General features: G+C 36.0%; 1 protein-coding gene across 1 annotated transcript; it reads left to right on the top strand.

Annotated features, from left to right (window-relative positions):
- Positions 1–7,036: 7,036 nt before the first annotated feature.
- Positions 7,037–18,181, top strand: LOC107551799 (6-phosphofructo-2-kinase/fructose-2,6-bisphosphatase 4-like). Its single transcript, XM_016233528.1, has 14 exons — positions 7,037–7,681; positions 8,578–8,694; positions 8,843–8,939; positions 9,051–9,117; positions 9,273–9,347; positions 10,096–10,152; positions 10,234–10,355; positions 11,368–11,575; positions 12,004–12,150; positions 13,739–13,843; positions 15,741–15,870; positions 16,023–16,085; positions 16,173–16,237; positions 17,362–18,181. The coding sequence occupies exons 1-14, from the start codon at positions 7,432–7,434 to the stop codon at positions 17,419–17,421; spliced, it is 1,563 nt and encodes a 520-aa protein (XP_016089014.1). The 5' UTR covers positions 7,037–7,431; the 3' UTR covers positions 17,422–18,181.
- Positions 18,182–25,934: the final 7,753 nt, after the last annotated feature.

Genomic DNA, 25,934 nt, shown 5'->3' on the forward strand with positions numbered 1-25,934 from the left:
GGTTGGTATATAATAAAATATTATCAGTTAATGAAATTACGGTATTTAACTGTAAATTTAAGTTAAAACCATAAAACCTAAAACGTTGCTACCGTATTTTTTACGGTAAAATTCCGGCAACCACAGCTGCCGTTTTTTTACCGTAAATTTTACGGATTTTTTTTTACAGTGAAGAAGAACCATTTTTGGTTTCACAAAGAACCATTCAGTCAAAGGTTCTTTAAAGAACCATCTCTTTCTTACCTTTTTGTAATCTGAAGAACCTTCTTTCACCACAAAGAACCTTTTGTGAAACAGAAAGGTTCTTCAGATGTTAAAGGTTCTTTATGGAACCATTTAGACAAAAAGGTTCTTCTATGGCACCGTGAAGCACCTTTATTTTTAAGAGTGTAACGGAGTTACGTAATTTGATTACAAAATAAGTTTAACTGTAATCAGTTACAGTTACTGGGAAAAAATGTGTAATTAAATTACAGTTACTTATGAAAATGTTAAAGATTACAAAGGAGTTACATCTGAATATTTTCACACACACCCACATACAGATTTAATGGATTGCTTTCCCAAATTGCATTGACTGCTCTAAAATATGAGACACCAATGTTTCAGGAGTTTAGGACACAGAATAGGACACATTTATACGATAACTGTTTTCTTTCCTATTTGGGTTTATGTATATGTTTAAGTTTTTTTTAAGATTAACTGTTAGATGCCTGTGTTTCCTGTCACAGCTATGCAAAGATTTGATTTCAAAAACAGTATCATAGCAATTAAACTATATATTGTTATGATTTTAAATCTATATTTAACCTCAGAACGACCTCAAAGTAAAAAGTGGTCTGATTTTGAGGTGGCTGTGCTTTAAAATTAAATGATTATAATCTTAATTCAAGTGATGAAGGATTTTGAAAGTCTGATTGGGATGGGGATTTTCAATACTTTAGCTGTTTTCTTATAGCCACTTTCTATTTTGTGAAGCTCAGCAATCTTGTTCTGCACATCAGAGCTATACAGTATTCTTTGGTTTTACTCCTTGTGATGAATGATTCATCTGGGGAGCAACTGGGGAAGTCGTGGCCTAATGGTTAGAGAGTTGGACTCGTAACCCAAAGGTTGCGGGGTTTGAGTCTCGTACCGGCAGGGATTGTAGGTGGGGGTAGTGAATGTACAGCGCTCTCGCCCACCTTCAATACCACGACTGAGGTACCCTTGAGCAAGGCACCGAACCCCCAACTGCTCCCTGGGCGCCGCAGCAAAAAATGGCTGTCCACTGCTCCGGGTGTGTGTTCACGGTGTGTGTGTGCACTTTGGATGGGATAAATGCAGAGCACTAATTCCGAGTATGGGTCACCATACTTTGCCACATGTCACATGTCATATGAATTTGGCCTTTGTGTTCCTTATATTTATAATCCTGTGGAACAGGAAGTCATGGCTGGACAATTTCATGCTCCTAGTCACCCTGGCGTGCTAAAAAATCTAAATATGAATTTCTAGGGGTGAATATTTTTTTTCATAATGTGAGTTTCCCCCAGTTTCAATTGATTTTTGTTTTACTTCAATGAAAGGTTAGAATTTTGTGAAATCTTTGCATTAAAGATCAAAAAGATAAACGATGCAGATTCATTGGAGTAACGTTACCAAATCTACACTGGTGTAAATAAAACTTACATATAATCAAATTGTTATTTTACAAAAATTCCTGAATCTCTTTGTTTTGCATAAAAACACCAACTAGCAACGAGATATTCAGACCAATATACTGTATGAACATGGGACAGAGTGTTTTTATATATATATTTTTTTTACCGTTTTTCATTTCTTATATACTATAATGGTATGAACTGACTCTGTTCAAAACAAATCTATGAGGGTATTTTTCTCAAGAGCACGTCCATGCCGTGAGAGCCAGGAATAGGGGTACGAGTTGTGCAGGGTCACTAATCACTGTGACCTTTATAAAGAATGTTCCGGACAAACATAAAGGTCAGGATCTGTTGACACAAGTTGTGTATTTATTTTCAGCCTTTTCCAACCTTTAATCTGTTATACCTTTATTACCCCCTCTTGACACTTTAAATATTTCATCAGAATGCCCAAATATTTCAACAATTTGTGCTACTGGCTGCTATATTGTAAATGTAAAAACAGTGTGCTGTCTATGGCGAGATCACAAGCTTATGTTGATGTGTGTGTGTTTGTGTGCACCAGATCACATTTACATCCTGTTCCCAGCGACTCTTCTTAATTTCATGCCCTGCTTTGTTCCAGTCTGAGCGTAACCGTGACTAGTGTCACACTTTTGCCTTTTTTTTTACAGCTTACTGGAAAGCACTGCACTTAACAAGCAACAAAAACATTGACTGATACTGAGTGCAAGTCAAGCTCAAATCAGCTTTGCTTATTTATAGACATTTGCCATATGAATAGTTATTATCAGACCCGTGTGTCCTGACTTGGGCTGTGTCCACAGCTCTGTCTGTCTTTACTGATGCTTTACTACGGTGCGTGTGGCTACGTGACAGACATGTTCCACTGTACAGTCTAAATATGTTTTTGAATGCAGAAGCACTGCAGCATCCAGCAGGTCAAGATGTTCCTAATGTAGCCGAGACATCCTGAGAGACAGCGTGTAATTAAAACACCTCTCCTGCATTAGTCGGCCATGTAGGTCTTATTAAATTAGGTTTGAAATGATTCTCCACCTTTAATGGTGTAATTCCTTTTAAAAGCAGTGAATTTAAGTTTCTTAGCTACAACAATAGTACTTTCATATAAGTCCTATAGGATGTATATAAGATATCTATGTATATCATACATCCTAAGGACTTATATGAAACATAGATATATCAACAAACAAATAAAAATATATAAAAAAACAAATCAGATATTGTATTTTCACATTAGATTATACATATGTATATTTTTTAGTTTCACCGAAAATTCATGGATAATACTTAATAAAGTAAATTACATACGGTATATAGTATAATTTAGTATACGTAAATATAGAATACTTTATCCCCATGGTTATGTCTATCTATCTATCTATCTATCTATCTATCTATCTATCTATCTATCTATCTATCTATCTATCTATCTATCTATCTATCTATCTATCTATCTATCTGCCCATCTATCTATCTATCTATCTATCTATCTATCTATCTATCTATCTATCTATCTATCTATCTATCTATCTATCGGCCCATCTATCTATCTATCTATCTATCTATCTATCTATCTATCTATCTATCTATCTATCTATCTATCTATCTATCTATCTATCTATCTATCTATCTATCTATCTATCTATCTATCAAAAATAAATAAATAAAACACTGTCCTATGAAATTAAATCGTTTATCTATCTATCTATCTATCTATCAAAAATAAATAAATAAAACACTGTCCTATGAAATTAAATCGTTTATGGGCGTTCAGAAAAATCCCATCCCTTATCTTTAAAGCTGCAAACAAAGGCTCGAGTGCAATCACTGATTAAATTGTAACACATTCCTGTATAACATCTAAAGCATTGCGTAACACTGCGCAACAGTATCAACACAAACTTCCCTTAATTCTTTCTAATGATAGGTGGGTGTGTCCCCTCGCCGCTGCCTCGCAGCGATTGGCTGCGCCACCTGTCAATCAGTGGGTGTGTGCGCTTGTGTTTTCACATACATCTCGTTTATACCTCAAGGCTCGAGCATCAAAATAAAGCACTAAGACACCAAACGCGGACAATGAGGGGTGCCAGCCGGTCAAAAAACACGCAGGATCTGGATAAGAGGGGTAAGGGACATGAGGTTATGGCTGTTCTCTGGCGGAGGCAGCTGGTATTGTGTGCGCGAGGAGGAAGAAGTAAACAAGACTCTGTCACGTAGGCGCGTGTGCGTTGGGCTCAAGAGTCCACGAGCCGTTTATTTGAACAGTTGCATTATACATATGCCCTGTTAATCATATACTCGCGTAACCTATGCGAGTATGAACCATGCATGTGGTCTAAAAATACACTAACGCTGTGTTCTGTGTAATGCATTGAATGAATGAAGATAAGCACACAGTGTTTGGGTCATGTGCTGCACGCATTGACATGCACTGATGTCGCATGTGGTGGATTTCTTTGGGTTTTGTGTATTTTCTCAGGAGTGTTTGTGTTGTGCATGGCATTCATGCTGTACAGGAGTGTGGAGTTGAGGTCAAATCATGGCCATGTTGGTTGCATTACTGACATGGAGGTAAACTGCAGCTTGTCGGGTCGTAAAAATAGAATACTATGACCTAGAGAGAAGACAAACATCGGAGGCATTCTATAATTAAGGTTATCAGCAAATGAGACGTATTATAACGAACACAGCTGCCATTGCATTTGTTCCAGATTTGTTTAAATGGCTGGAAAAGAAGGATGTTGCTGTGTAGTAATTGCTAACAATCTGGGCTGGTATTAAATGGTTGTAGTAGGTTTGTATGTCATAAGTATGAAGTATCGTTCAGTCCATTGTGATGAGAATGACAGTCAGTTTCACATCAGAATTAAAACCAGTATAATTACATATCAGAGATTTTGAACCATGGCAGTTTAACAATTGTTGTGTACCAATGAGACAAGATAAGCAGCATTTGCGACATATGAATTGGGAGGTTATGAGTTGTTGTTTGTAGAATGACATCACATCTCCCACACCCACTTGTCCACTTTTTAGCCACACCAGACCTAGTTTTCTCTGGAAATCTAAATGCTGATTAATAAGTCAGAATTACTAACTGTGATTCATAGTTTGACAGTAGATTTGTATAAAATCTAGAATTGGAAGTGAATGCATGATTGTTGAGGTTTTGTGGTTTACTAATTCCTCTTACAGCTCCATCTCAGTTGCAAGATTTGTCACGCTTTTATTTTTTCATTTAATAAACAAATGGATTTAAACAGAAAAATCTGTTGCATCAATATGCATATTCGTTTTTAAGGAGAATACGTTTTGCAAATGTGAAATTGTCCCTTAATTTAAGCTGATCTATTGATGTGTATGCTGTAAAAAGCAATCTAACATTGTGTAGCCTCATAATCTTAGAGGATCTTTTAGCCCTATATCACTGCACACTGATATAAATATACGCTGTTTCTCACAAATCACTGTTATTTTCAAGCTCAAGTCAAATCCCCTACCCACAATCCATCTCTCAAAATAGCATCTCTAGGGCCATCTAGTGGTTGATATGTGTATGAGTATAGCATCATGTCTTTGGCTTTGCTCTCACTTTCAAAATGTAAGAAAGAAAAGGTTCTGGCATTTTTTTTTAAAGCCTTAAATATGTATTTTTGTAACTGACTGCAACAACTTTGTTTTCTTGAAATGTAGTGTTTTAATGTTTAAGTTTAGGCTGTGTCTATGGTCTTTTACGCTGCTAATTGTGAAGGTGAACTTTGACCTAATTTGCATTCTTTTGCATTTTATGTAGCTGTTTTTATTACAAGCATTCTCTTTATATCCAAATGTTATTGTTAAAACAGGTTTTACAAGATAGAGCAGTGATTCACAGTACCACATCTGGTCAAATCGGACTATCCAAGTTCTAACTTGCCAGCACCTTGCAGAGGCCATTGAAAATCTCCATGATCAGTGGAGCCAGCACTGGTTTGTTTGAACAGTTTAATAGTACCTTTAATTTCATTTAGTCATTTAACTCTGAAACATTCACCGCTGTTCAAAAGTTTGGGATCAGTAAGATTTTTAATGTGTTTTAAACAAGTCTCTTCTGTTCATCATGGCTGCATTTATTTGACCAAAAATACAGAAAAAAACTGTAATGTTGTAAAATATTATTACCATTTAAAATAATGGTTTTCTATTTGAATTTATTTTAAAATATCATTTATTTCTGTGATGCAAAGCTGATTACGCCAGTCTTCAGTGTCACATGATCCTTCAGAAATCATACTAATATTCTTATTATTATATAGTTATTATCAATGTTGGAAACAGTTGTGCTGCTTAATGTTTTTTTGGAACCATTTTCAGGATTATTTGATGAATAACGTTAAAAAGAACAGCATTTATTTAAAATAGAAACTTTTTTTAACAGTATAAGTCTTTATTATCATTTTAAAAAAAAAATCTATTTAACACATCCTTGCAGAACAAAAGCATTCATTTCTTTCAAAAAAAAAAGAAAAGGAAAAAATTGCTGACCCCAAACTTTTGAACGGTAGTGTATATTGTTACAAAAGATTTCTTTTTTGAATAAATGCTGTTCTTTTTCACTTTTTATTCATCAAAGAATCCTGAAAAAAGTATCACAGGTTCCAAAAAAATATTAAGCAGCTAAATTCATTCCAACAGAAATAAATCAGCATTGATAATAAATCAGCATATTAGAATGATTTCTGAAGGATCATGTGACACTGAAGACTGGAGAAATGATGCTGAAAATTCAGCTTTGCATCACAGGAATAAATTACATTTTAAAGTACATTAAAATAGAAAACCATTATTTTAAATTGCAATAATATTTATTTCACAATATTACTGTTTTTCCTGTATTTCTGATCAAATAAATACAGCCACAATGAGCAGAAGAGATTTCTTTAAAAGACAGTTCAAATCTTACTGATCCCAAACTTTTGAACAGCAGTGTATATATTTTAAATTTATAAATTGATTTAAAATTCATATTAAAACATTCAAATAATTCACAAAAGAATCATATAAATGTCCAGTACCACACGGGGATGCTCGGACAAGCACTGTTTCAGAACAATAGAGTTACCGTTACCCTATAAAACTTGCTGTATTATATTTAATAGCCTACATTAATTTCTAGGGCCTCTAAATGATCAGCATGATCAAAACTTTGCTGAAACCCCTGTTGTGCACAGCCTTCTACATGTCCTCTGTCGACTGATTTGTTTTTTTTTAGAAAGCGAACTGCCCTTTATCATACTGTAATTCAAAAAATATCCCCCTTCAGGTTTTGGTACACGTCTTTTTGATGTAAAATCTTTAATGCTTTGTATAAAGTAAGCGAAGTGGCTAATAATAACGATAGCCTATAAAAGTTATTCTCAGCTCATGACGATTTTTTCGTCTTACTGGAGGCATTTGTACACTAATAATAATGTAATAACAACTGTAATCTAAATAATGGTACCTTACAAATAAATAAATAAATAAATACGCTGGAGCTGCAGCAACCCAGCGCTGAGTAAAGTAGCTAGACACCACGCGAAAAATACAGAAAATCTTTTCAACAGCTAAGTTTAAAGTACTATAGAAATATACAAATGTAGACACTTATATAGACCAAGTCGCTAAACTACTTTATTTTTGGAAACCTCTTCTCTGTCCTTTACTTAATCACCGTATATTTATCTATTCTAATCACTAGGTAAATTACACCAGGCATTACGGTAAAGTGTAGCAGGTGCGCATGCTTTCGTGTCGTTACGGTAGTTTCATCTCAACGAGTCTCATACGTTCTTCGGCGCTGTCTTTAGTGCGCGCTGATGGTTATGGACGCCCGTGTGTAGAGACGACGAATATAATGAATGTTACCGAGGACAGCACGGAGCAATGCGGTAATAGTCTAACCCGAGAGCTCACACAGAATCCTTTAAAGAAAATATGGGTGCCATCCTCCACAAACGGCCTTCCAGAGAGACACATTAGTCAAAGAAAGGGTAAGTGTGGATGAAAGGATGAGCCGGACATTGATGCTGAAGTCAGGTTTAGAGCTGGACTGTGGACAATTCTAAAGGCTCTTTGTTTGATTGCACTTCATTGTTTTAATTAAACGTATCAAATAGACTTATTTGTATTTATGTAACGTTATAACATTCATTAATAACAATTAAAATTGTTACGTAATACTCAATAGTTCACTAGTAAATGCATATTCATATATAATATCAATAACAATAATATTAATAGTATAAAATGTATATACTTTCATATATAAAATATTTACAGTGCCATTGTTTCATATTGATTCAGCATTCCCATATTTATGGAAAACCTGGAACTGTAAGGGGATTTTAAAATTATGTTTTATAGGCCAGTGAAGGTTATGGAAATTGTTCAAATACATGGATTTGTTTGCTTTTTTTAAATCTCTAATGATCACTAATGCTGTGCTCTAAAACATTTCAACGGCTAAATATCGCTCTTGTAAAATTGCTCTGTTTTTGATTTGTTACAGAACGGTTTCGGTTCTAAAAAGCTGTACTTATTTGAATTTTGGTGTATTTTTTTTTAAATGGTATAATATGAACCGTGTACAGACCAGCAACCCCATATCATGTTCACCCATTTTAAATCGCAGGACTATGTGGACATTGATATGATTATATGCAATTTTATGTGGAGATACTGAAATTATGTTATGTTCTACCATGACAACTCACAGATTTTATTATAGCAATAAAAAGTTCACCCAAACTGCACATAGACGAAAACGCTTGTTAATTACACGTATGGTGTGGTGATTGACAGTACATCTGCAGTATGTGGGAACAATATTATTGTTAAACATTGTTTTTTTTTATGAGCTGCTGTTTTTTTTCTTCTTTTCTTACAGTATGCATGACGAACTGCCCCACACTTATAGTAACCGTTGGTCTACCAGCCAGAGGAAAGACCTACATCTCCAAGAAACTGACACGCTACCTCAACTGGATTGATGTTCCAACGAAAGGTACGCAGCGCTTGCAGTGTGATTAGACTATAAAATGCAGATTTGTGACAGCGGTTGAAATTCTGGCCATGAATTTGTTGTTCCAGATGTGTTGACTATTACTTTGCTCATCCTGAAATTGGTTTATCTTGACGTTTTACCCATGCAGAGTTTAACGTTGGACAGTACAGACGTGAATGTGTGAAGATCTACAAATCCTTTGAGTTCTTTCGGCCAGACAATGAAGAGGGGCTTAAAATCAGGAAGTAAGACATTGCTTTTTTTTATCAGTGGCAACCATTCCAAACGTGAAATGAAACTACTGTTTTATTTTTAACGAATGTTTAGAAGCTCATGTGATTCCTTGACTCTTCTAGGCAGTGTGCATTGGCAGCTCTCAATGATGTACGGCAGTTCCTCACAGATGAAGGCGGTCAGGTGGCGGTAAGGAAAACGTCATTTGGAAACCCATTGAATAGAATAGAAAATGTCATGGGTACAAATACTGTGTTCAAGTACAAGTCATTGTCTTTCTTTAGTTGCGATTTAACATCTCACTGTTTTTTATGCATTTACCTGTTTTGCTTTACAATCTTCAGGTCTTTGATGCCACAAACACAACAAGAGAAAGGAGAGAGACGATCATCAGATTTGCAGAGCAGAATGGTTTCAAGGTGCTGGAAATGGGATCATTCATTTAAAGGGGTCCTATTATGCTTTTTCACCTTTAGTTAGTCTGTAATGAGCATAAAAAAGATCTGCAAAGTTACAAAGCCTGGAAGTCTACTTCAAAAGGAGATATTTTATTGAACAGAAATCACTTTTCAAAAACTACAACGAACGACTCGTTTGGACTGCAACGCATATTTCCGGGATTTGTGATATCACAAATAGCTACGAATGGGACGAGACCTGGTTGAGCTGCACTAGAGAAGGCAACGAGTGTTATCACTATGTCGGAGACACGCTAGCTTTCCCAAGGCAGATGAATTTAGAGTGGTTATAATCATCCGGGTTTAAATCGCGCTCAAATTGATTTGATTTTGATGCAATATTTACACTGAAGCTCGCAGGCGGCTATGTTAAGGGGCATGACATTTCCAGACCAGGCGCAGAGTGCTGGCAATCACAACACACACAGGCCCAGCTAACCAATCACAGCACATTTTGTATTTCAGAAGGCGGGCCTTCATTTGATACAGGAACTATTCGAGCTGTTCATGCCAGACTGGGGAGAGAGGTGTTGTAATAATGTAAAAATATGTGGAAAATAATGTGTTTTTCGAACGACCTAGTATGAGAGCCTGTTCTAGTACACCCCCAAAACGAACTCAAGACTTGGTAAAAGAGCATAATTGGACCCCTTTAAGGTGTTTTTCCCATGGGTTTGCTCTTTTAAAACCCTCTTTTCACACCCCTCAGGTTTTCTTCGTGGAATCAGTGTGTGAAGACCCGGATGTTATTGCAGAGAACATCGTGGTAAGTCTCAGAACTGCAGAATATCTTCGATATCTTTATCCCACCTTGTTTTTGGTCTAAATTTGTGGTCTTGGTGTTCAGCAAGTGAAGTTGGGCAGTCCAGACTACACACACTGTAACACAGAAGAGGCCGTCGCAGACTTTATGAAGAGGATCAAATGTTATGAGAACTCCTATCAGCCACTGGATGAGGAGCTGGACAGGTAAATGCCATTTTGGTTCTGCTGAACTTAATTCAATCTATGAATCTATCAATTTCACATTAGGCTTGCCGCGATTCACGGTGATACCGGTGTTAAGGCGCAACACCGATTACGCCACTTGCCCACCGCGGCACCGACCCCCACCGTCGTTTTGATTTTTTGTAGTAATAAAAATCATTTAGTTCAGTAAAAGAACAGACACTACAATTAAAAACTGAACGTGGCTGCTCAATGCAGCGTGCCGAACGACAGTTGCATCACAGATCAGACTTCTCAGATCAGAGTCGAGCTGACTGACAAGAAGAGTGAGGTGAGACAGACAAGATGATGGCGGATGATTTAGTTTCGAAATGAAATGCAAAAGCGCCTGTTTGGCAATATTTTTGATTTTGAAAAGCCTATTGACTTTTGCCGTTTGTCTAAGGTGATTTTGGACGTTTTTTAAAAACATTTGTTTCTTATTTAATTGGTTCCACATTGTTTGCTGATTTTTACTTTATTTAAACTTTGTGTCATTCATTTATTTTATTTGACATCACGGTGTGCCTCCAAGCTTTCTTACTCATTTTGCTAATAAACGTTCTACGTTTCTTATTTATTTGGTTACATATTATATATGTTTACTTAGCCTATTTCCAGTTTTGTATACCTCTTTAAACTTTATGTAAGTTATTTGTTATTTTATTTTAGGCATTGCCTGCCCTATAGCATGGTGTATTTGTATTTGTTTTGTTAATAAAAGTTCTATGTTTTATATATAGGCTAAAGTGAGTTTGACGTTGTATTTTGTTGTTGCATTCAAGCAATTGACACCGAACTGCCGCTAATTAAATGTCAACGTAAAGTGCACACGCCGCTTTTGCAAGCTATTTGAAAGCGAGAAAAAGAGGAAACGCCTCCGCCTCCATGGTGATACCGGTATTACCAGTGTTGTCACATGTCGATTAACCGGCGGGGAAATTTCCTCATCATCACAACCCTATTTCACATGCTCTTGTTTTGGTGTGTTCAGGGACCTTTCGTTCATTAAGATCATAGATGTGGGGCGGCGGTACCTGGTGAACCGGGTTCAGGACCACATACAGAGCCGAATTGTTTACTACCTTATGAATATCCACATCACGCCCCGCTCCATCTACTTGTGCCGGCATGGAGAGAGTGACCTGAACATCAAAGGTCGTATCGGTGGAGACTCAGGGCTCTCGGCCAGGGGAAAGGAGGTAAGCTGTATAGACCTATTTACATTGACTGATACATTCTAGTGTAACTAACAAGCACAAAATTGGCTTGACGGTCTTGAAATAACATGTAAGCGTAATGAAATCAGGAAAGAAATATTTGTTTGTTTCATAATAAGATTTTAATGTTTAATATTTTCACAAGTTCAAAAGTATATGTTATATATAACATATTAAAAAGTATAAATAACATGCAAATGATTATCTGCTTATCAGTATCAGTACCACCCTAAATTTGAAGTTGTATTGTTAAAAATAAGCTCAGAAAAGTCCAGCTTCTCTACTGTATGTTATCATTAGATCAGATACTAAACAATTAATTCAGGTATCTTAAATCTTTCCAAAGAATGACTGTTTGTGTGCTTTTGTGTTAGTTAATAATTTAAACCTCTGTTTTTTTCACTTCTCAGTTTGCTAAGGCTTTGAGCCAGTTTATCCAGTCGCAGAATATACGGGATTTGAAGGTGTGGACGAGTCAGATGAAGAGGACTATACAGACGGCAGAAGCTCTGGGTGTGCCATATGAACAGTGGAAAGCTCTCAATGAAATTGATGCCGTAAGTCTATTGTTTATAATTGGTGAACACACCTTGTCTTTATTTCAGGGACATTGTGTTAATTGACTCATAGTTCAATCTATGTGTGTTTAGGGCGTTTGTGAGGAGCTCATGTATGAGGAGATCCAGCAGAGATATCCACAGGAGTTTGCATTACGTGACCAGGACAAATATCGTTATCGCTATCCCAAAGGATGCATTCAAGCAATTGACACCGAACTGCCGCTAATTAAATGTCAACGTAAAGTGCACACGCCGCTTTTGCAAGCTATTTGAAAGCGAGAAAAAGAGGAAACGCCTCCGCCTCCATGGTGATACCGGTATTACCAGTGTTGTCACATGTCGATTAACCGGCGGGGAAATTTCCTCATCATCACAACCCTATTTCACATGCTCTTGTTTTGGTGTGTTCAGGGACCTTTCGTTCATTAAGATCATAGATGTGGGGCGGCGGTACCTGGTGAACCGGGTTCAGGACCACATACAGAGCCGAATTGTTTACTACCTTATGAATATCCACATCACGCCCCGCTCCATCTACTTGTGCCGGCATGGAGAGAGTGACCTGAACATCAAAGGTCGTATCGGTGGAGACTCAGGGCTCTCGGCCAGGGGAAAGGAGGTAAGCTGTATAGACCTATTTACATTGACTGATAAATTCTAGTGTAACTAACAAGCACAAAATTGGCTTGACGGTCTTGAAATAACATGTAAGCGTAATGAAATCAGGAAAGAAATATTTGTTTGTTTCATAATAAGATTTTAATGTTTAATATTTTCACAAGTTCAAAAGTATATGTTATATATAACATATTAAAAAGTATAAATAACATGCAAATGATTATCTGCTTATCAGTATCAGTACCACCCTAAATTTGAAGTTGTATTGTTAAAAATAAGCTCAGAAAAGTCCAGCTTCTCTACTGTATGTTATCATTAGATCAGATACTAAACAATTAATTCAGGTATCTTAAATCTTTCCAAAGAATGACTGTTTGTGTGCTTTTGTGTTAGTTAATAATTTAAACCTCTGTTTTTTTCACTTCTCAGTTTGCTAAGGCTTTGAGCCAGTTTATCCAGTCGCAGAATATACGGGATTTGAAGGTGTGGACGAGTCAGATGAAGAGGACTATACAGACGGCAGAAGCCTCAGTATCAGTACCACCCTAAATTGGGAAGTTGTATTGTTAAAAATAAGCTCAGAAAAGTCCAGCTTCTCTACTGTATGTTATCATTAGATCAGATACTAAACAATTAATTCAGGTATCTTAAATCTTTCCAAAGAATGACTGTTTGTGTGCTTTTGTGTTAGTTAATAATTTAAACCTCTGTTTTTTTCACTTCTCAGTTTGCTAAGGCTTTGAGCCAGTTTATCCAGTCGCAGAATATACGGGATTTGAAGGTGTGGACGAGTCAGATGAAGAGGACTATACAGACGGCAGAAGCTCTGGGTGTGCCATATGAACAGTGGAAAGCTCTCAATGAAATTGATGCCGTAAGTCTATTGTTTATAATTGGTGAACACACCTTGTCTTTATTTCAGGGACATTGTGTTAATTGACTCATAGTTCAATCTATGTGTGTTTAGGGCGTTTGTGAGGAGCTCATGTATGAGGAGATCCAGCAGAGATATCCACAGGAGTTTGCATTACGTGACCAGGACAAATATCGTTATCGCTATCCCAAAGGAGAGGTCGGTTTACATCAGATCAGTTTGCTTTCAATCAGTGCATTATTTAATTGTGCATTTGATTGGAATTGACATCATAAGGGTTAATGGCCTTATTCACGATAGCGAGATGTATTTTAGCATTCAGTGTTTGTATTGCTCTTTTATGTCCCTTTGGCGACAAGCAGCTTTTCCTCACTCTTTAGTGCGTTAAACAGCCATCAAACAAATGTTGCTGGTTGCTAGGCTTTCTGTAAGCCATTATTTTCAGGATTAGTCACCAGTCAAATACTCAGAAATGGAGTAAACAAGTCTGTTTTGACATTGTTTCAAAAAGGCGTGTTTTTATGAACTGTTATTACTCTGACCGAGTACATAACACACCATTACCCTCAGCCGGCACACACACACTTCCATTTGCTCCTCTCATCTGTCAAGTTGTGAGCGTGTTTGTTCTTCAGAGCAGGCAGTTCTCATTTAGATCAGTATTTCAAACCTATTTACTCCGAGAGCATTAAAGCACCACGCTGTTCTCACTATATTAGATAAAGACTGGGTGCAAGGTCCTGGTGTCTTGTGTTTAAGTGTGCATTTATTTCAGTGCTGTACATAAGGGTGTGTGTTTTAGGACTGTACTTGTATACATTTTGATTCAGTATCAATTCGGTTAGAAACATTTCAGCTGCTTGTCAGTTTTAGTTATGAGAAAGGTTTCTGTGAACATGATGTGAACTAGAGGTATTCACGGGTCCACTTGGATCCGAAAACCCGAGGTCCGACCCGAGACCCGAGCGGGTTCGGGTCCAAAACTTCGACGAGTACCTCGGACACAGGTCGGGTTCGGTATTAGCGGCCTCGGGTAATTTAAAATAAACATGCTTTTCCCAAATGGACCCGATTAGACCCGAATTCTTTTAAACTATCCCGAATGCGTAAGTTACTTTCACTTTCGTGTTAAGAGAGGAACGCACATAGAAAAAGAGCATACGTTCGTAATCCTCGCACACAGACATCATCTTATAGATATGAGATCCATCAGGAAAATCCACTCGCTTCATTATGCTGCGTGTTCATGCAGGGCTTTTCTTTTTTGTGTGCAGAAGCCTTTCGCCGGAGATCAGGTTGCAGACAACAGCGAATCCATGATTAGGCTATCGATTAATTTTTTTATCAAACTATCGCGTTTATTTTTCAAATCCACTGGTCACAATTGAAAGCGGAGCTCAAAAATACCTTGTATCCACCCGAGAAGACCTCTAATGTGAACTATTGGGAAAATTCAAACTGCGCGTTATCAAAACATTTATGTTTAATTGTAGGCCAAAAACCATTCAATATAATTCGCTTTTATTTCACAAATTAAAGGGTCAGTGCTTAGTGAAAATCATGTCAGAGGTTGTGTTGTAGTTAACGCGTATAAAAAATTATATTGTTTTAGTACTATTTATTAAAATTTTGAACTAGCTTTTATTTTTCCATTTTCATCCTAATTTTAGTTTTAAGATTGAATTTTGTTATGTGCATTTTGTCATCTTTATTAGTTTTTTATTTCTATTTATCTTTATTTTTATTTGAGTTTTAGTAAACTTAGTACTTAAACTTTATTTTTTACATTTCTTTTATTTCAGTTAGTTGCCAAGGCAACATTTCTCATTTCTGTTTCAAGTTTTCATTGAACAATTCTGTTTTATTCTATTTGTTTCTATTTTATAATGATATATTATGAATAATAATTCTACAATTTCACAATCTTTTAATGTGACGAATGAACTTTTAGAAGTACAGATATTCAGTGTAGTATCCCTTGACGTTTCATGTCAGCTGCTGATTTTCTCCACCCTTTTGTGTTTGCGTGTGTGTGTGTGATGTGATCGTTATATGGTAAATGGAAGAGTGTTGTAATCCAGTATTCTCCTCACAGTCTTATGAAGACTTGGTCCAACGGCTGGAACCTGTGATCATGGAGTTAGAGCGGCAGGAAAACGTTCTAGTCATCTGTCATCAGGCCGTCATGAGATGCCTGCTGGCCTACTTTCTGGACAAGACTGCAGGTAATGACCACTGTGACACCACTCATGAAGATCTGGTCTCTTTTTAAATCTCAGTTCACTTGCACAGTTGTACTGATGATTAATGCATTTAAAAAGGCATTCTAAGTAATTGAAAGTCTTCTACATTTATTTAGTGTGTTTTTCTCCTGCAGAGGAATTGCCTTACCTGAAATGCACTCTACACACAGTATTGAAGTTAACACCAATGGCCTATGGTAAGACACCCTTTCTTAACTAATCTGGACATTATTCTTTAAATAATGCTATTCAGGTCTTGATTGTGAATTAATCTGGGTCTTCAGGTTGTAAGGTGGAGTCAGTCTGTTTGAACGTGGATGCTGTGAATACGCACCGAGACAGACCGTCGGTAAGACTCACAAACACAAACGCATCCACTGAGCATGTCAGTCAGTTTGGTGGTTAAAAAGCCTCCCCGGCTGTTATCGCTTCAGGGAAAGCGTGCAGTCAGTCTGTAGTTATGCTTGAGAGCTCTTCTGTATAATAAAGTGATTAAGCTTTGTGGTCTCCTGAGCCTCAGCTGTCGCAGGTGTTGGGCTCACTGATGATTTTACCTATTAGCATTATTAGGATGTACTGCAGCATGCCAGATTACAATTCACTATATATATTTTTTTGGTTCACATTTTTTCTTCTCTATACTGCTGCTTTTTCTTTTCTTTTTTTTCTCCTGTCCAGTGGCGTTTAGCATTATTTTAGTATCACTGAGATACTATTAAAGTTTTATTAACTATTTGAATTTGGTGTTATTGTTATATTGTGTTTCCATTTAAATTTAAGTTTTAGTAATTTTGTTGTGTTTTTGTCATATTTATTCTTTTTTTTATATATATATATACATATGTATATATTTAAAATGATTATATGTAATCTGGATTACATAATCAGATTCCAAAAATGTATTATAGATTATATTATGATTACTTATGTTTACTTTTTGATTGATTAAATGATTACAATTTTTTTTCCCCCCCTAATTAAATCTTTTTTTTTTATGTTTAATTTAGAAAAAAAGCCTACTGCTTTTATTCATTCAAAAAGTAAAACAATTTATAGTTTGACATTTTTTATGATTTAATTATTAGCATTAACAACTTACGAACCCCCTACAGTTCCTTCACAAACCACAGTTTGGGAAACCAGGACGTAATGTAATGTTTGATGCACGTCATGTCGTTGGTAACAAAAAATGGAATATATTGTATTAATATAGTACAAGATAATCCTTTTCAAATCAACGTCACAAACAACTTAGGTCAAAAGTAATTTAAAAGTAGTCAGATTATATTATGTCAAATGTGTAATGATTATGTGACTAATTACAAAGGATAAGCTGAAGGTCATTGTTTTGGTCTTGGTATCTTTATATGTATGTGCACTGATGCAAGTTTTTCACAGTTCTATTACATCGTCGTCGCCCACTTACCTCATCTGTTAATATGTGGCGTCATTCCCTGTGTTTGCTTCAAACAGAACGTAGATGTGTCACGGCTGCCGGAAGAGGCTTTGTTAACAGTGCCAGATCATCATTGACAGTACCTCGTTCCTCTCTTTCTCACACACCATTATCCCATTCCCGTTCCCCTTTCTTAGGAATGTAGACATTCATACATTCCTAAATGCTTCTACGGCATTTTCTGAAATCAGGGGCAATTTTTACAGCTCAGTAAATGAACTCAGATGTGAAGAACTCTTGAGATGATTATGTACCGAATTAACTTTAAAAAAAAATTTATTAATTCAGTATGTGTTCTTGTGTTCATTGACAACGTGTTAATACTAAATTGCACTTTATCATGAATGCGCACTGATGTTTTTCAGTTCCTGCTGCACATGAATGTAACTGCTGCTATGAAAGAACACCAGTCACTCCAGTAGCATGTGATATTTATTTATGGCGCATATGTAAATTAGCTTGGGATTTGGCTGGTTAATTTGACATTATTGTCTTAAAAGTTAGAATGTGTGTCATGTATAGGTCAAATTTGAAGCAGATAGAGCCTTATCTTGGAAAGAAATTTTAGATTATTTTAGATATTTACATAATAATTTATAGTAAATTTTTCAGTTTTGTGAAACACTAAGGAATGTTATGATGTGAAACTCTCCTCTGGTAACTGAGGAGGAGGAAACATCTCTACTGTAATGCCTATTTGCGATGCTAATAAAATTGATTTAAATGGTGAAATCCTGTCTCTCTTAACATTCACCCACAATTCTGTCTGTCGCTGAAGAACAAAGACAGAACAACTTCTGAAACATCTAAAACATAACTGCACCACACTGCAAAAAATGAAACAAATGCGAATATGACAGACAAACAAGATGTGCAGCATATAACTATGAAAAGGCAATAATATGATTTATGTCAATGGACTTTGACCTGAACTCAAACGGCAGTGTCAGGATGGAGATATTGAGCTAATGATAATCAGATTCTTTTTTTTTTTTCATTTTATATCACCTCACCTTTGGTCCCATGACCTTTGACCTCCATGCTATATATATATATATATATTTATATGCGTGTGTGTGTTGTTTAAAAAGAACTTTACCAGTACCAGTTCAAAAAAAATAAATAAATAAATGGTTGTTTTAAGATAGCAGGGAGTTTTTAAAAAACACAACAGTATAATGGTTTGTCATTTTCTGTTTTTCTTCCTAGAATGTTAATGTGCTCCGGACTGCCGAAGACGCCCTACAGACCGTCCCGCCTCACCTCTGACCTACAACCACACCGCCTTCTCACTGTTCATTACACCAGTGTCTCATCCAAGCCTGGGTTTGCCATTACAAAAGGTCAACCCTGCCTTCAGATAGCCCCTGGTCAGGTTCTGGTCTGTCATGTTAACCGGTTAATTAGTTGCTGTATGATTTCTACTGATTGTATATAGTATATGGTTTCTCACTCCCATGTTTTGAAAGAGCCATAATCAGTTTACATGGCTAGAGATACACATAGCCTGGAAGATTGTGTTTGCACTTACGGGGTTTGGGAAATATGTGTTTTGGATGAATGTTACATTAATTACAATGGCTCTTATATGTATATATGTAATATACATATATTTACAGATATGTCAGTTATACCAAATGGGATCCGCAGGTATGTTATTTTGCTGCTCCTTCAATAGTGCTCTCATTTTGTCAAATCTAAATGGTAATCCCTCTGTTATTTTGAGGGATGGATGACAATTTGTGTTTGTGTGCGTGTGAACATACAAATCAGAGAAAACCCTCATTGTGTCAAAAAAAATTACGTCATCTCCCTCTAATGATAAAGTGACTTTATCTTCATTTTTATGTTCTTTAAGAGTTTAGATATAGATATCGATCTTTCACCTGACATTTAAATTCAGACACTAATTGTTGATTCAAGTGCTAGTTATTTTAAATCAACAGTGAGTTGTTCAGGCAGGTATTTTTATATCATGTACATTTTATTCAGAATAACTGTGCAGAAAAACAGTGATTTTAACTGCATGTTTCTGAGAAATTTGAAGTGCTTGTGAGAGAAACATAAGCTGTTTGTTACATTAACAAATTTGGGAACAAGATAAAAGTCTCAGTATTTGTATTTACGATATTAAATATGTTCAACAATGATTCATCAATATCCATTTCCACATACGGATTAAAATATTAAATATTAAAATATAGTATTTAACTCTTCATAAGTTTGTGTCCATGTCCAAAGAGTGCTGTGATATATACCGTGCATTTGAAACAGATCTTGACTAATTTAAATGAGATTTTCTGGAATATGACTGGTAGTATTGTTATGATTGTTTTGATGCCAGTATTACACTAAATAAAGATTTTGAAGTAGTAGTCCATTAATAGTAAATAATCACAGATTTGAATTCATTGAATATACTGTCTCGTGTATCCAAATCGTTTTTCATATTGCTACACCATGTTGACATAACAAAAAGACATATTCTACAGCCACAACAGCATCATTGGAAAATAATATATTTGATGTCAAATTACTTGGATTTTTTTTTTAACTGTTGAAAATGCAGTCTGTGTTTGTGTGTTTGAATTTTATCTCCTCCTTGAATAAACCTTTTGTGGTGATTTTCTATTTTTTGTAGTATTTTTTATGGCTCTAATATACCGGTAGTAAAAAAGAAAAGCAATAATCCTTTTTTATGGTTTTGATTGATAAGGAATTTTTGTCGTATATAAATATTCCATCTCAAAGGATAATAACAGTCCTTTGTAGACAAATTAATTTTATTATAATCAAAATAACATCTTGCCGCCTTTGCTGGAAGCACGAAAAGATAAGACCGCTCACACCACCGAGCGTTTGATTGGTTGAAATGAAAAACCTGGACTGGATCTGAAGAGGAGGCGGAGTAATTATAGAACGCTTTGAGCGGGAGACGGGGAATCTGTCGCTCCGCTCCACTCATATTCTGAACTCCAGACTCCTGTTTTTCATCTACGCGTTGCTTGCTGATACTCAGACTTGATGCTTTAGCTTCTTCGGAAATATTTTAGTTGGCGGGCAAGAAACACGCGAGCTAACTGGCCCATTTAACCTCAAACGTAAGTTACTCTATATTAATTACGTTTTTCAAGAACTTGTTGTATGGAAGCAACATCACACTCGCAATAGTGCGGTGATACACAATATTAATACAGCCTAATGCTTTAATTGTTTCCATATAGTTATAAATATTTAAGCGCCATTTTTTCAACATCATCCCCACATACCTCACATACTCAGTCAATCCCCACATACCTCACATACTCAGTCAATCCCCACATACCTCACATACTCAGCCACAGCAAAACACCAGAGCACCTGAAAGAGCCAAAATGCATTTCTATTAAATATTTGGGCAGCGTTACTGACAAAGTAACGCCACAAGATGGCGCTATTGCCTTGGAAACACGGTGTGTGCGCTTGAGTGAAAATATTAACATAGTGCTTGTTTTTATAAATGCCTGATTATGTTACTTGGCTGCTTTGAAAAGATGCTGTTGCACATATATGTCTAAAAAAAAAAATCATAAATCTTGAATAGGCATATATTCATTCAGAAGTGACGTTGAAATGGTTTGCAAGACTGAAAACAAACATTTGCATAGTGTCTTATTTGACTAAACCAGCAAACTAGTGGATTGCTTTGAGTGGCTTTACGCCCAAGGGAAATATATGGGTGTCTTTTGGGTTGAGTTACTGACTGTTAGCAGGACACAAACAAGTCATCCTCTTCATGAAGTGCCAAATGTTTATGGCTCTGTGTTGAGCGGAAGTATCTCTCCTCTCGCAGACTTTAGAGATACATTCCTGTCATTTCTCAGTGACTCAGATTTTGGGTTGCACTGCACTTCCTGTAAGCTGCTGTATGGATGTCATAAGAGATGTATCTGCAGTAAATGACTCTTTTGGCCTCATGGTGTGTGTGTGTGTGTGTGTGTGAGAGAGAGAGTGTGTTTGCGGTTTAGTAAGAGGGCCACAAGGGAGTGCTGCTAGAGGGTCAGTGGAAATGTGTAGAGAAAAACTGCACAAAATGTCAAATCAAATAAATAGGATTAAAATAAATAAATGGATACAAATTAATAAATAAAAAAAATGTATTAAAATAAATAAATTATAAAAAAAAAAGCAAATTGGAGTAGAAAACAGTATAAAAATGTAAAAAATAAATAAAATAAAAATCAGATTAAAATAAAAAAAAAAAACAATTAAAATAAATAATAAAATACATGAAACTAAAATAAGGAAAGAACAAGGGAATGCTAGAGGGTCAGTGGAAATGTTTAAAGAAAACAGTATACAAATATAAAAATAAGATTAAAATAAATACAGTGGGGCAAAAAAGTATTTAGTCAGCCACCAATTTACATAATAAAAACATTTATTAAATTAAAAATTACAAAAAATAGATAAATAATACATTGAACACTACAGTAAAATAGTAAGCAAAAAAATAAAAATATATAATTGTTGTGTCCTGATGATGGAGTTTTTCTAGAGGAAGGAGATGGGTGTTCTTCTTCCTGAAATCAATAACCATCTCCACAATTGTTTGTGTTTTTAGCCCCAAGTTGGCGACTGCACACCATGACAGCAGACTCACTTCCTCTCCATGTAGACTGTTAACAAAACATGAGAGAGAATACAGTTTCCTATTGGTTAGGAAATCATGTATTTAATAACAGACCTAATGAGGGTTCTTGAGCTGATATAAGAAATCACAACTAAACGCAACAAATACATTACCATCTTTAATGTTTTGTTTTTTTAAAAAGTAGTCTCATGCTCACCAAGGCTGCATTTATTAGATCAAAATATACAAATACAAATAGATCACAATATTGTGAAATATTATTATTTAAAATAACTGTTTTCTATTTGAATATATTTGAAAATATAATTTATTCCTGTGATGCAAAGCTGAATTTTCAGAGCCATTACTCCAGTCCTCAATCACAGCCATTACTTAAGTCAAGTCAAGTCACCTTTATTTATATAGCGCTTTATACGATACAAAGTGTGTCAAAGCAGCTTTACGGCGTTAAACAGGAAAAATGTGTGCTTATAATGCAAGAGTCGGTTCATTGTTGATTCAGTGATGTCCAGTTCAATAGTGTAATCCAATAGTGTTCAGTTCTTCCAATACTGTAGTGCAATCAAGCCAATAATATTGCCGGAAACTGTGTCCTCCAACTAAGCAAGCCAAAGGCGGCAGTGGCGAGGAACCAAAACTTCATCGGCGACAGAAATGGAGAAAAAAAACTTGGGAGAAACCAGGCTCAGTCAGGGGGCCAATGCTTACATATCTAAAAAAAACACTTTCATTAGAATCAGAGCCCTCTACATCTGTTCATCTCAGCTGATGCCACTGGAATTCCCAGCCTTACTGTCCCCTGTTCCAGCTGTCACTTTTCCCCGCAGGGCCTCAGCCATGCACACCATTAAAAAAAACAGGCCACAAGTTTGTCAGTTGGCTTGGCCCTGTACAATGCATCCCACTCATTTCAGATTGACTGCAGTCCCACAGACTTATGGGTGGGGTGAGCAAACAGTGCTTAAGAATGTCATTATTGGAGAGGAGAAACCATGTTTTGTTCTCCTAAAACAAATAATTGGAGTGAAGAATCGCTCATGAGAGCTGGGTTGAGTCTAAATTTGCATAGTAAATACAAGCTGTACGTATATAGTAGTTGTAAAATAAAATAGTTGTACAAAAGATGTTGTTTTATGGATTTGGTTTTGCATACATGAAATGCCACATAATGATGATAAAACTATTATTATTATTATTTATATGTAATTGTTAAAATACCGATTTTGATCAAAATCATTGCTAATTTATTTCCATCCTTGTTTGATGCCATTTTTCGACGTTGATACCAGTATAAATGCATATAAAGCCAGTTTCATGGTCGCACATCCAACCAGGGCATGAACAGAAATTTCCATTTGAAAGAAAAAGAAAAACTTAATTACTACTTCTTGATCCCAGTATATATTACAGACACACTCAAAGTATGCTGACAAAGTACTGAAAGAATTGTTTTTAATGAAATAATTGATTAATACATTATCTTCCGTTCAAAATTAGAGTTCCAGGACTCTTTACAATAAAGTTAAAATGTTCTTTCATCTGTACATTCAAGACATTGAACCACTGTTTAATACATCTCGAGGGAAAAAAGGAAGAGGTCAGATAAATATCACATCATCTGTATTGCACATGAAAAAGTGAAGAACATGTCTTCAAAAGGCACTACAGCTAGATTTTATTTTGATGCACCTCAAAATAAAATGTTTCTGCTAATCCTTTAGAAAACATTCGTGAAATACGACTCGATAATAACTCCCAGTGTCAATTAAAACAGAGGTATTTATGGACGGGGGAAAAAATTGGCTCGAAGGGAATAGACTTGGGAATCTCCACTGGGGGAGAACCTAGTGTCCCTGCTGGCATCCTTTGGGAAGGTCTGTTTCCAGATACGGTCACAACTTCCTGACCATACAAAACACAAAACAGGATATGGCTTGAATTTCTGGGAGCAAATACAATCGCTACCAGTAGAAAACACCACCACAGTTTTTTATAGTTGTAGTGCTCATGTGAATAATGCAGGTTCTAGTCCGGCCTGCAACATGTTCGGATTGCATTTCCTCTTGCCTTTCTGCTGTATTTGTCCACTGCAAGTGGCAAAACCACAAAATAATCTCTACCATCAAAGCATCACACTGATGATCAATGGTGCACATTATGGAATAATCTGCACTATGACCATGTTAGATTAGCATGTTTAAAATGCAAAGTGACCTTTTTAAATTTATATCAATATATACATATGAAACAAATCACCACATTTATATAAAAAAAGCTTGACATAAATGGTCAGTATTTGAATACACAAAACATAACTCGTTATGCCGGACTGTAAGTCCCTCCTACTGGAAACATATGCAAAGCAGAACAACATGAAATGATGAATGTGATGTTCAAAAATGTGATGTTCAACATCACAGTTGAGTAGGCTTTAAACTCCGAGGCACATTTAAGATGTCTTCACGGCTCCACTGAGTCCATTAGTCCGTCAAGCGCTCCCATAAGTCCCTTGTGATGATTCCCACTGTAAACATTTGATTTGAATGAACATAGATGTCTGCGTAATAATTTGACTTACCACAATACTGTCTTTTCCATTTCTTAACAAGTGCAATCTGCAATAGTCCATTTTATGCAGCTTAATATGTACAAGCAGCAATAATTTCATGCAGAACTAATACTAAATCAGAGGAGAATTACAATCGCAAACATTTAGTGACAATGGACTGCAACTCTGAAGAGTGATTTTATAGCTTATATCAAGAGCAACAAAACAAACAGCAAGAGTAAAACTGTGTCAATTCTTCTGTTTATAATATTGAAAATGTATTTTATAAAATACTTATAACATTTTAAGTGATAAAATAGGGGAAGGGCAATGTTTATGCATAAATAAATCGTGCATCCATGAACAAAAAACAAAGTAATTTTTTATAGCTCCTACTTGTCCCAATATAACCGCTTAACAGGAATAATTCACCTAAACATGAAAATGTACTTAAAATGTACTCACCCTCAGGCCATTCAATATGTAGATGAGTTTGTTTCTTCATCTGAATACATTTGGAGAAATTTAGCATTGCATCACTTGTTCACCAAATGGATCCTCTGCAGTGAATGGGTGCCGTCAGAAAGAGATTCCGAACAGCTGATAAAAACCATTGGTGAGCAAATAATGTAATGCTAAATTTCTCTAAATCTGCTTGGATGAGGAAACAAACTCATCTACATCTTGTATGACCTGAGGGTGAATTAAATTTCAGCATATTTTCATTTTAGGTCGAAATATTCCTTCAAAGGTCATGGTTTCCTCAGTAAATATTGGAGGCAATATAAGCATTTCTCAGATAAGCTTTGGTAGGCCAACTTGAAAACTACTAAGTCAGAAGGTTGTGACTGAGGTAGGGGGCATGGGTGGCACGGACCTTATTAAAAATAGCCATGTTTTCCATTTCTCCCTTTAGTGTGGGGAGAGATTCCCTGGAGATAATCCAAGATGAAAATAAACAACAATCACCCAAATAATTTCGCACTGAAGCATGCTGGTTAACAATATCAGATGTACACCCCAAAATAGACTAAATGATGTTTGTCAGATTGAAAATCTCCCACTACATCTAGAAAACATGTGCAAAGCCATACAGACGTAGATCTATTGTCATCGCTTTCATAGTACATTCAGCAGGCACGCCGGAGATTCTCCTGGGAATGCAGTCTCTAATCTGATCAGCGGCGTGCGTTCTGTAGCTCCTGAAGAAACACAGTGAATCTACGGCTCAGAGTGAGTAGGATTGCCACTTATGTTTGTTTAGGTAACCGATTGCTGTTAGATTTTTCCCTTTTTGAGGCATCAATTGCACGTGAAAACAGCTGAAAAAAACAACAACCTGTCCAAAGCATGTTGGAGGTCATTTTAAATAAATTATAATAAAAAAATTCTAGACATATACAGAAATC

Source organism: Sinocyclocheilus grahami, unplaced genomic scaffold (assembly GCF_001515645.1).
Source record: "Sinocyclocheilus grahami isolate Dianchi unplaced genomic scaffold, SAMN03320097.WGS_v1.1 scaffold433.1, whole genome shotgun sequence".
Classification (NCBI taxonomy): domain Eukaryota; kingdom Metazoa; phylum Chordata; class Actinopteri; order Cypriniformes; family Cyprinidae; genus Sinocyclocheilus; species Sinocyclocheilus grahami.